We start from the raw sequence: 12,114 nt of genomic DNA, 5'->3' as shown, positions 1-12,114 counted from the left end.
CTGTTCTGAATTCTTGTGTGAAACCTTTGGCCACAAGATGAGCTTTATAGCGACCATCGCTTTTAATAGCAAAAACCCATCTGCATTTAACTGGTTTGCGATCTGGTTTTGGATCCACAAGAGTCCAAACATTTCTCTCCTCGATTGATTTGATCTTGTCCTTCATAGCATTGAACCATTTCTTTTGCAGTTCTGGATTAAGTTTTTGGACGTCTTTGTAATGTTCCGGAGACTCTTTAACACATGCGGCAAGAAGGAATTCAAAGGTATTTGTAAAATACCCTTTTTGATCTTCTTCTTCTTCTTCTTCTACACATGCAGTTTGAGAAGGACCTGCTTCAGGTGAAGGTGGAGTTGTAGATTCGGGTAATGGAGTTAAGGGAGACATGGGAGGATGAGAGATCCATTCCCTAGGAACAGAAGGAGCTTGTGGCCTTAAAGGTGAAGGTGGCCTTCTTTCCTCTTGTGTCTGTTGCCTATATTCCCTAGAATTGCAAGCATGATGCTCAGCATTTCTAATCCACTCCTGAGCAGTGTCTCTATTATCACGAATTTCCCTCTCGATTTGGACAGGAGGTTTAGGTCCATAGATATTGTCTGGTCGAGTAGTAGGAATAATTCTGCATTCAGGACGAGGTTCCCTTTGTTCAGCTTGTTCTGGGTTTGCCCTTTGAAGATTTCTATTATCTCCAGGAACAGGATATGGTTGATGAGGGTGCTGAATAAGATGGGGAGGAACAGCAGGTGCTCTGTGTGGTCTATGTTGTTGTTGAACTGGTCTGTTTTGTTGACCACCCTGCTGTGGGTTTGGATTGTGAGGAGGTTGTTGTGGATTTTGTGGTTGGACTGGATGAGGTCCAAGGTTGGGAGGATCAATCCCAAAGTCTGGTAGGTTTCCATCAGAATCACTAGAACCAGAAGATTGGTTGTCTTTGGAATCAGGGTCATTTGAGGTATTGGATTTTCTTCGAATACTATCTGAACAGAATGGAAAGGAGTCTTCTATGAACTTGGCAGTGCGAGATAAAATGACCTTTTGGCCATAAAGAAATTGATAGCCTTTTGTTTTTGGTTCGTATCCTAAAAATATCATTTCAATTGCATGTGGGTCCAATTTATCTTTTCTTTGCTCCTTTGGTACCCAGACATAAGCTTTGCAACCGAATGTGCGAAAATAAGAAATATCTGGAATTTTGCCAGTGAAAAGTTCAGCTGGGGTCTTGAATTGAATTCTCTTGAGCGGTGTTCTATTGTACACATGTAGTGCACAGTCAAATGCAAAGTTCCAATACTTCTTTGGAACACACACATAGTGACAAATTGCTCCAGATTTTTCCAGGATAGTTCTATTGAACCGTTCTGCGTGGCCATTTTGTTGTGGTTGATCAGCTATAGAAAGCTGATGTGCAATTCCTTGTGAAGTGAGGAGCGCCTTGAAAGTGTTTCCCATAAATTCTCCCCCTTGATCTGAACGGAGAGTACCCAATTCCAAATTAAGTTGCTGCTGCATAGCAAGCAACCATTCGGTAAAATGTTTACAGGTATCAGATTTATTCCGCATATAGATGCAGAAACCAAAGGAAGAGTAGTCATCAAGTAATGTGAGAACATACTTGGAGTGAAAGTAGGATTCAATGGGAAGTTCCAAGAGGTTGGCATGAACAAGTTCTAATGGGCGAGTAGCACATTTCCAGGAAGGTTTAAATGATTCAGAAGCCATTTTGCCTTGTGCACAGCCCTTGCAGGACTGAATTCCATGAAGAGGAATTTCAGGAAGACCTAATCAGCGTAAATGTTGCAAGATATTATTGGCAGGATGTGCCAGCCAATTATGCCAAAGTGATTCAGCATCCATTTTAACCATTGGGCAAAGGACTGAAAAAGCATTGGAGGGTGGAAGCAGAACACCCACAAACCAATGTAATGGTGAATTAGGTGAAGCTAATCATGCTTCAACTAAAATCTGGCCGTCAGGTGTTCGGATTACTTCATTGTCTGAAGTCACTTCGCTTCTATATCCCCGTTCTAGAAACATATTTCGAGAGCATAAACGCTTCGAAAAATGAGGGCTAAAAACCACATTTTCCAAGGAAAGAGTGGAGCCATTTTCTAGCTGCAACACTACAGTTCCTTCACCAATTATATTGACTCTTTGTGTTCCAGCAGTATTAGCTGACTGCGGAAATTTATATTTCTTAAATGACAAAAAGTCAGAGTAATGAGGGGTCACATGATGTGAAGCCCCTGAGTCAAGCATCCAAATGGACTCACCTTTTGGAAGTGTGATGTTAGCTGACATGTCACATGGGTAACAGTCATAAGCATCTGATGCATTGCAGTCGAATTCACTAGGGTTATAGCCACTAACAGAATTCTCTGGGTTAAAATCAAAGTCTGGTACATCAAGACAAATAAAAGGACAAGGACGAATATAAGTCCTCAGATTTGGTACACTCGCATGGAATTCTGCTAATGATAGTTTAAGTGGTCTGCTAGATTTTCGGGAAGACTTGGTAAAATGTCTGTTTTCTCGAACAATCTGTGACACATCCTCTGCAGAATTCCTCTCTCCTGCCATGCGTATATCAACCAGGCTGGTAGCTCCCACTCCATCCTCGGATTGGATGGGCGAGCTATGTACAGCCCTGGTTCTCGACTCAGTAGAGGGAAACGGAATCCTCCTTGAAAGAGGATCTGGGTTCTCCCATTGTAGGGATTCCTGAAGGGATAAACCCATTCTGAAACCCATCTGGTCTGAGGATCAATAGGAACGCAAGCAAATAGTGCATAGGCAAGGAGAATTAGATCTTGGTATGTTGACACAAGGAGTCACTGACTCAACTTCAGTGATGAAGGAGTACTGTATCTCCTCCTGATACCATTCTGAGAGATTACCATCAGGTTGAATAGGTAAGGTGGGAACATGGCCAACATGCTCCATGGCCATTTCAATATCCTCAGTGGTTAACTCAGGACTAGGAACCCAAGAAGCGAGAATAGTGTGGGAACCCAAAGTGGTTTCTATTTCTGGACAAGGGTTTTGTGTAATTTCATCATCCGGAGAATACTCTGGTGAAGTATGGCGGAATTCAATAGCATTGACACCAAAATCATCATCAGGGTAAATTTCTGGCAATTCTTCAATAGATGTGAGGTTAAACCCCTCAGCACCTTGTCTGGGAACATCAAGCTCATTGGTTTGGGCTTTGGCCTTGCCCTTACCATGGCAACAATTCTGGTTTCGTTCACGACTGGACGAGCCACCTTGTTGATTATTCTGATTTTGTTGAGGGTATGGCTGATAAGAGCCTCCCCCTCTTCCGTGATTTCCACAAAAACCACCATGTCCACCTCAGCCACAAGAAGAGCCACCACTACCACCATGATGGTCTTGAGTATTGTGTGAGCCCTTGCAGATATTGCAGAGGGGCGGTTTATTCATGCGAGATAATAAAGAGTTTGATTCCTTTTTCACCTGGGGAGCAGATGAAGATTCCCCAATATGTCTTGGTAGCATTGATTGTCTGGATTGATGAGACCATAATTCTTTCATCTGAGGGATGACTGCATCAGGGCCTAATTGAGCGGGATCGATAGAGGAAAGGATATTGGTGGGAGCCTGGTCCCAGGAAGCTGTCATGGAATGGACAAGAAGTAATGACTTCATTTTATCATCCAAGGTTATGCCTTGACCAGTAATGGTCTTAAAGAGCATATTGATCTCGGCTATTTTAGCCATCAGATTGTCCTTGGGTTTGATTTGAATTTTGAGGAGTCTTTGGAACTCCATGAATGTCATCATGGCAGAAGGTTTGCCATATTTAGACTCGAGGTCATCCCGTTTTAATTTTGATGTGGCATGAGCATTGACGGAGAGTACAATCATCAGATCACAGTAAAGGGTGATACACCCCTGAGCACGTGCATCCAAGACATGCCAAACTCTAGCTTCGTTGGCATCTGCAGGTAAAGCTTCCGTTCCTGATATGATTCCCCAAACTCGAAGAGTTTGAAAATAGGCCTTCATCATCACTTGCCAAACTGCTTAGTTCATCCCATTAAGTTTTGGGATGTTCTTTCCGAGACCTCCTTCAGAAGACATTCTAATAAATGTCAAGGATTAGATGGTCATAAAGGAAAGATTTCCTTGGATCGGTGATTGCAGGATTAAGAGTTCCTTGGAGGAAGGTATGCATACGTTTTCGATGTTTGCAAGTGTGGGACTTTTGTCCGGGACGATTCTGAGTATGTGGTGATCAGTGTTTTATCTTTGGCTCTGGTTCCATGCCTTTCTCAGCATAATGCCAATTGGCAATGCTAGAACTCCACTGAACATTGTACTTGAGAAAATCGAAGCACAAGTCAGGGAAGTAATGGTAGGATAAAAACGACCAGCCCATTTTGTGAAGTCCATGGGGGTTCGAAAAGCTAACCATTCTTCAGCACATGAATATGGAAAAGGAAACCAGCCATATATCCAATTACTGTACTCCCTAGAAGCTAAGATTTCGTAGACATTATAAGCACTATCTAGGCAAGGTTCACGAGATCCATTAGGATACTTGAGGAATCAGCCTGCGGATGCGTATGGTACATCCATGGTACTGGTGTCACACACCAAAGGTGTTTGGTGAGGTGGACATGGATGTAGCTGATGAATGGAGGTGAAGACCATAGCCCTCATGTGAAGAAGGACAGCCAGCAATGTCAGCAGTCATCCCTCGCACAAGAACAGGTTGTCAGTGCCAAAGAAAAAGGAGGAGGCGAGTTAAGTGCCAATAAAATTCTTAAGTGCCCATGTATGGCATTCCGGTTTTCGATGTATCTCCACCAATTCTGCAGACACCGAAACCATTCCCACACTCGCTTGTAGTGCTCAGCCACATGATCCTACCTTCCAAGATTGGAAAGGATTTGCACACTCCACACATTTCTACAGCACTCCCTCCAAAAGACGCTCATTTTGCTAATTCTTCTGATATGGCTGCCTCCACATCAGTCATTTCGCTTGTCCCCTTTGCTAGGGACCATGGCTACATATATCTACCAGGAGTTCCTACCAGCTTCCATCCTGAAGCGTCCTGGTACGTCCCACCCTCGTCTGCCCCCTCTCAGCCCATCCAGCTTGGTCAGCATGTTCTTTTTGTCAGTATGACCTCCAGGAGGACGTTCTTTGGCCGCCTCAGGTCTGTCATTTGCTTGGAAAGGTCTTATGTGGTCATTTCAGTCTCTCTGGTCCAAGAAGCATATGGATCCTTCCTCCCTGCCCCCTGCAACATCTTCATACCAGTCTCATCCATCATTCTTCCAAAATTGCAACAGCTACAGTATAATCTACTGTTCTCCACTCTCCCTGATCGCATCCATGATGAGTATGATGCACATCTTGCCTCCTTGTTGCAAGATACAGCAGAAGATGCTCCCCCTTCATCCTCTCTTCCAACAGAGCCTCATTCATGAAGTTTTTATTTGCTTCACTGAGAGGATGGTTTGGGGGGGAAAGTTGCGATCCCCTATGCTCCTGTCACCCCACAGACCCCCAAGGCTTGACCCCTGTTGACATCTGACTCACCCTGTCCACTTTTGGATGTACTATATCGGCATCAGATCAGCGCTGCCTCTCTGTCATCCCACTTTGGCCTAGAAGCGATCTCTTCAAGATGTGACATGCACAGCCTCCCCCTAATGCGATTCCAGTGCACTTTCCCAGTTCCTGACATTGCTTGACTCATACTTTGACATTCTGACTGTCTTTGACTCACCTATTGCCAATACTTACCAATCTTTTGACTTTGCTTACTGATTCTTCGCTTTTTGGCTTACTTATCCTTACCAATGCTTACCAATGCTTTCCAAGATGATTACCCATCACTTACATTCCTTACTCATCAGTTACCAATTGCTTACCAAGTGTTTACACCTTGTTTTCCATAGGCAATGCCCCTGTACTGTATATAAGTCACTGTACTTAGGTAGCAAAAAAAAAAGACATCAGAGAGCCCCTCTTGCTCGCAATTTATCATCTCTCAGTAAATCATTCATCAGCTTTGATAGTTGAGACTTTATTAAGGGTCTAGCTATCATCTACCTCACTTATTATCATCTATCATCCATATACTTCGCTCCAAGCCCTCCCTGAGCTCAGTACAGCTTAGGACATCGAATTAAGTCACCATCCATCCTTCTGTAGGCTGACAGCAGTCTACTCTATTGCTTTCTATCACAGTCTTGCTCCCTCTTTGTCAGGAGCACCCCCAACCCTCAGCACTCATCTTTGAGTGTTGTAGCTTGCAGAAACCCTCCCAAAAAAAACAGGTTCTACCATCTAGGTACCACATAGGCACACCACCACTCGCTTTTGTTGTCTTTTGTGTTGGTTTTGGTTGGTTTTCACCACTGAACCACACTTCGACTCACAATGAGACTGAGCAAGAGTGCTGGCAAGTAGTCCACAATGTCTGGGTTCGATGAAAGATGACCCAGTATCACAGGCCATTGCACGTTTGAGGTCAGCCAGAACTGAGTTTGTTCCTGGCCAGTAAACGAAGTGGTGGTAACCAGTAGCGTCAAGGTACCAAAGAGTACCTCTAGCTTGGTTGTAACCGGTTCAGGATTTGTCCATATCTGCGTAGGTTTTAAAGTTATCAACAAACTCCAATAATTGGAGGTCGAAAAGATGTCCCCCAGGCTGTCGCTCTCTGAAGAGGAGGGGGACACAGTCGATGTCAGTAATTCCTTCTCTCCAAAGTCCTCTGTAATGGCCTTCCAAATACTCGTGCCAAACCCTGAGAGGAGGGACGAGCTCGTGGAAAGGGTTTCCTGAGACGTAGAGGGGATGGCAGTTGTAATACACATAGACAAATGTGTCATGGGTAATTGTGGAGGCTGGTATGGTCCAGAGGGCAGGATCTTCATAGGTGAGACTAGGCAAGTCACAACTGTTGAAGTGAGCGATAGCATTTGGAGAAGACAAGAAGGAAATTTTAGGGGCGAAGTCGGTAAGATAACTGTGGTAAGCAGTATGGATACCTGCGAGTTCAAACGGCGTGTCGAGACCTGGATAAGTCGGGAAGCCATCCCAAGTCACCTCAATCTGGGAAAGAGGGACATGGGCAAGCAATGGCTGCGGGCGCATGAAGAAAGATCTACTAGCGGGAATGGCATAGCACCAGTGGGAACAATCTCTGACATACAGCGCCTCCATATATTCCACAACTTTCTTCATGTACTCCTCTCTCCACCTATTCCCTGCATACATGCTGTCATGAGAGTGGGCAGCAGCAATTTCAGTACGTTTGGCGACAACAAGAGACATGACATGCTAAATGATAGACATAAGATTCCATTCTGAAACAAGATATGATGCAGCTAATGAAGCAAATCGAACTCTGTGATGTCATTGTTGACAGCGAGATCGATCTCAGCGATCAGATTGTTAGCCTGAGCAAGCATGTCATTCAATGCCAACACAATCTCCATAGGAGGAGTTGGTTCACAATGAGGAGGAAGAGGATTGGCTCCTCCTTCCATCGTGTAAGGCAGAATGGGATCGAGATCAGCATCATCATCATGATCAGGAATAGCATGAAGGAGATAATTGGGAGGTGGAGCCTCAACCATAGGAGGGCAAAGACCGTCGCAAATAAGATGTAGATCAGCTCCCACGGCAGCAGCAATGCAAGCTCATACCCAATAGAGATAGATGTCGTGCCATAGAGGACCAGCTAAGGCTTCAGTCCAAAACACGATCAAACATGCAAACATCTCCCTAAAAGGTCCATATCCTCCAAGGGACAAGTAAAATATAGTAGTATAAAAAGCCATCAAAAGTGACACAATGTAAGCAATAACACTCCATCCCAGTGCATCTAGGCCATCGAATGGCATGCTGATATGGCTGTTGCCAGAGATCAGTAAATGCACATAAGACAATAGCTCACTGATGGTTAGATGTTGGGGCTCATAACCTAATGGCAGAGGAACAAGGACAAAGGGGAAAAGGGCAGCAAGCTAAGACAAGCACTTGCCTTTATTGGATAGAGTGTTGAGAGTAACGGTATTTGTAAGAGAGCTGTTGAGGCTCATAGAGTAGTAAAGATCAGTTGATTGAACTGAGCTAAGCTGAGGGGATATGGCAGAAACTCCTTGGTTTATATACATGCAGGTATGTGCACAGACCAGGTGACGCATATAGTAAGTAAAGTTACTATCTACTATGTATAGTAATGAATGTTATGGAACACTGTAGAATAAGTGGAGTAAAGTGACATCATTGTGGAGTCACTTAGAAAGCATGACATCATATGAGTAAAACTCATCTAATAAGCAAGTCTAGAACCAGTAATGAGAAATACCGTACACCGGTATTTTCAACAATCCTCCCACTGTCTCTTGTCCATCGCACTCTCATATTCCCGAAACGGCCAGTAATCCATGTCTCTCAAAAAATCAGGTCAGGAAAGCATATCGCAAATAATGTCTTTAGGGTCCCAGAACCAAATATCATACACAGCATTCATCCATGATGGGACATTATCAGTTGGTCGTTCGCTGGTATAGGATATGCAAAAATTCTCCCACTGTACATCACCAAGTATAGTGCAATTGATCATCTTGTACATTTCGGCACTATCTTTGAAGACGGGCTGGCTACCAGCACTGAGAAGTGTCGCATTCCAGAGATCTAGTAACTCATTAATATTGGCTGCAGACATCTGGCTGTGGGTGAACAGGAAGTCAGCTAACCCGAACTCCAGACGACTGGAGTATGGCGACCAATCGTTAGGTTGCTTTTCAGAAGGAGTTTGCAGGGACAACTGTCCAACTGGGAGGGGGTTTCCAGACGAATCACAAGGCTGCCCTGTCAAATAATACATCGGTAAATACTTAATTTTTCACCCATACTGCGTACCGGTGAGGTTTGGGTGATAGTTCCAATAATACTTGTTGCCTTGTCCAACAACCTCTGCCAGAAGGGTTGGATTTGAAGGGCTTGCGGATGGGTCACTATAGTCATTGTCATCCAGTCAGAACTGGAATTGTTCCTCTTCAGGTGATGGTACCTGATCTGGCTGTTCTACCTGCGTGGGGATGTTGATAGGCAGAAATACTGGGTGGTATACGTTGACGTGCTGGGTTGGGCCCAACTTGTTTCTGAACCATCGGTGGCAGCCAGGTTTCGTGCAGGGAATCATATCTGAAAGAAAAATGATGAGTAATGGGAGTTACTGTGGGACAGCAAAGATTTGCCGACTGAACATAGAATTGAACTAAGCCAAAAGAGATGGCAGCGGGCATACCTTTTTTTCTTCTGTCTCTTTGTCTTCCACCTTCACACACAGCCAACGACCCTTTGCACTGCGAGATATGGACAACCAACCAGCCGTGGAGTGCCCACAGGAGACACTTGCGAGTGGTCACCCGAAGTGCCAGGTGGCTAACATGCATCCCGGTAGGATCGTCCTCAACAGCCAACCAAGAAGACAGACGAGCGCAGAGAAGGAAGCTAACAATGAACGCACCCAGGAAGCCCTTGCCAAAAAGGTTGCAGTGCTGAAGAGAGGTTATCAATGGATCAGCAAAATCAAGGATGAAATGGAGGTCAACCAAAGTGGTGTCACTGCCAGCGCTAAGCCCATCAAGCCATGTCCTCATCCTCATCCTCGTCCTCATGCTGTTGGCAGGCAAAGAAATGAGAGTGATGATGGTATCTATCATGCTTAACCAAGAAAACATGAGGCTGATTTTTTTTGTAGGGACGAATGAGCCACTTACCCCCTAGCTGACGTGGAAGACAATGCTGGACCTGTAGTGATGAAGGGGAAAGGGACAAAAGCAGCAAAGGCAAAATCACTGCATGAAGCAATAATCTCCACGTGCAACAAAGTATCCCCACCATCAACACGTGACAATAGCATCGGCACTAGTACTGGTTTGATGTGCATCTTACTTCTTAACATGTTCCTCCTAACTGAGGCAACTCTTTTCTTTGCGAATGTCCTAATGACTGCCAGCTCTGACAATAAACTGACTTTATCTAAGCATGTCAAAAATTGGGTGAACATCGTCGACACAAGCTCTATGCGATCTTCGAGTGCCAGTGCCAGTCCTCACACATCAGCTGCACCACCTCCATCCACAAGTACTACCGATGTCGAGTTCCATGTATTCAATCTTGGCTCTCCACTGCCAAATGACCCCAATACAACTACAAGTTCAAATCCCAACTACCAGAAAACTTCGACTTGCTACCTGATCGCAAAGATGGAGAAGCTAGCAGGCCAGTGAGACCTCTGGCTTTGGATGTCCCCACTCTTCAAAATGTTATCGTTGAGTATCTTTCATGCTGAAACAGTTTTTACTCATGCAATGGTAGTCTCAGTGTGCTGCTGCAATGGCCAAGGAGTATGAGGCCAATGATCCTGCCACCAGACTTGCCAACATCAAGAGGAAAGTAGCCGAGTTGGAATATGTCTCAACCTCTGAGGTTGAGGGTGACAGCATTGATGATAACTGCAACAATCTAGACGATGCCATCTGTGTTTTGGGGCACAAGAATGCTGCAGCCAAGGTATGTGCTGACCACCTTTCTCCATGTTCCTTCATCTTTTATTTTCTTTCAGTCACATGTCATGGTTACAAAGGGCATGCCAAAGAAGATCAAGATACAAGCTTGCGACTCTATGTCCAGCTTATCAGCCACATCTACTAGCAAGAGATCTATCGTAGCAAGCGATTTGTTGAGTCAAGTGCAGACCATCCCTGTGCAAATGTGTTTCAACAATTCAGATCTCCCCTCGGATCTGCATAAAGATCAGAAGTGGAAGAGGGAAGTTATTCCAACGCTAATCCTATGGGCCAGAAACCAAGAGGATGCATTCAACATCGCCAAGCAAGATATTTGCAGGGCTCTACAGGAGATCATGCCAGTCGTATACCCCATACTCAAGAACATGGCAGGTAGCATTCTTCCCAGCTCACCCATGGTTTCTGTTGTAAGTCCATTTCATTCTGACTTCATCTGTAGCTGACCGTGTTCGCCATAGGCATCTCAACGCTTGTGTGATTGGAGGCACGGCTTTGCCTCCGCGGCTGTTGCACAACTCGTAGCTTTCTTCCTCAATCCTCAAGATCCATCGCCCACCAACACTGCAAAAGTATTACTCGATCATTTCACATTCTTATATGAAGACCTCGACACAACTGTTCCTGAGAAGGCCTTCCACTCCATTTTTGTGCAACAGCTGCTGCTGAGCAGCCATTTGACTGCAACCAAAGGATACGTTCAAGTCCCCACTCTTGACACTTCATCTTTGGCAAAGCATGGTGTTGTTGGTGCTCTTGGACTTTGTGCTGCTGCAGTAACATTTATTGAGTCATTTTCATAGCTACAGTATTGATTAGTTTTTTAGCTCTCACATGGCTTGAACCTCATTAGATCTGGTGACGTCGAGCTCAAGTCCCCTGTCAATGTCAAAGATGGTATTGCCAAAGTGGCAACAAGGTTTGTGCAGACCCCCATCAAATACAACATGGCTTTGGGCAAGGATAGCAAGACTGCATGTGCATTTTCAGACCAGAATTGGGGAGCCCCAACAAGGAAGTTTACAGGGGCCACCAAAAGAAGATCTATTGCTCAGCTTCAAGCCATCGTAGAGCTTGCCCTTGTTTCACTTGCAATAGGGCAAGAACTCAACCCCAAGCTGTTGAGTGATGCAGGATCTGATGATGAGTATGCACTTATCTGTAGGTTTTCATTCCCTACTGCTTATACAATCCACTGAGTCCACAACAGGATCTCTAATACATCTTCCCAATTGCTATCGCTAGTTCATCTATGTTTTTCAATCCCTTGATCTTACTGCTGTGTAATTTACTTCACTGCTACTTAGCATGTGCTTAGCAGATATTAATTGCACTTCGTTGCTGCTTATCTGCTTGACGGAACAGAACCAGCATTATTTCAAGTAAGAAACTAATAAGCTAAGCACGCATTAAGTAAAAAATAAGCAGTGCTAAGTAAGTATCCAGCAGAAGGATCTACTTATCCAAGCAGACGGCTGCTTGGCAGTTGGTATGATAAGCAAATGTTAAGTAGCTGTCAAGTAAGGATAA

General features: G+C 44.6%; 3 protein-coding genes across 3 annotated transcripts; 2 read left to right on the top strand and 1 right to left on the bottom strand.

The window, feature by feature from the left end:
- Positions 1-8,453: 8,453 nt before the first annotated feature.
- F5J12DRAFT_724074 (uncharacterized protein) lies at positions 8,454-8,876 on the bottom strand (the record flags this gene model as incomplete). Its single annotated transcript, XM_051741497.1, has 1 exon — positions 8,454-8,876. The coding sequence occupies one exon, from the start codon at positions 8,874-8,876 to the stop codon at positions 8,454-8,456; it is 423 nt and encodes a 140-aa protein (XP_051597907.1).
- Positions 8,877-9,441: 565 nt separating this feature from the next.
- On the top strand, positions 9,442-9,781 carry F5J12DRAFT_894753 (uncharacterized protein; the record flags this gene model as incomplete). Its single annotated transcript, XM_051747770.1, has 2 exons — positions 9,442-9,706; positions 9,756-9,781. The coding sequence occupies 2 exons, from the start codon at positions 9,442-9,444 to the stop codon at positions 9,779-9,781; spliced, it is 291 nt and encodes a 96-aa protein (XP_051597906.1).
- A 612-nt stretch (positions 9,782-10,393) lies between these two features.
- Positions 10,394-11,803, top strand: F5J12DRAFT_894752 (uncharacterized protein; the record flags this gene model as incomplete). The annotated part of the gene is made up of 5 exons (XM_051747769.1): positions 10,394-10,570; positions 10,623-10,994; positions 11,046-11,360; positions 11,412-11,731; positions 11,785-11,803. 5 exons carry the CDS (start codon positions 10,394-10,396, stop codon positions 11,801-11,803), a joined length of 1,203 nt encoding a protein of 400 aa, XP_051597905.1.
- Between the last annotated feature and the right edge of the window lie 311 nt (positions 11,804-12,114).

This window comes from Pisolithus orientalis (genome assembly GCF_024613125.1).
Source record: "Pisolithus orientalis strain OTSU chromosome Unknown F5J12scaffold_25, whole genome shotgun sequence".
In the NCBI taxonomy this organism is placed as follows: Eukaryota; Fungi; Basidiomycota; class Agaricomycetes; order Boletales; family Pisolithaceae; genus Pisolithus; species Pisolithus orientalis.
This window is presented reverse-complemented; position numbering and strand designations above follow the sequence as displayed.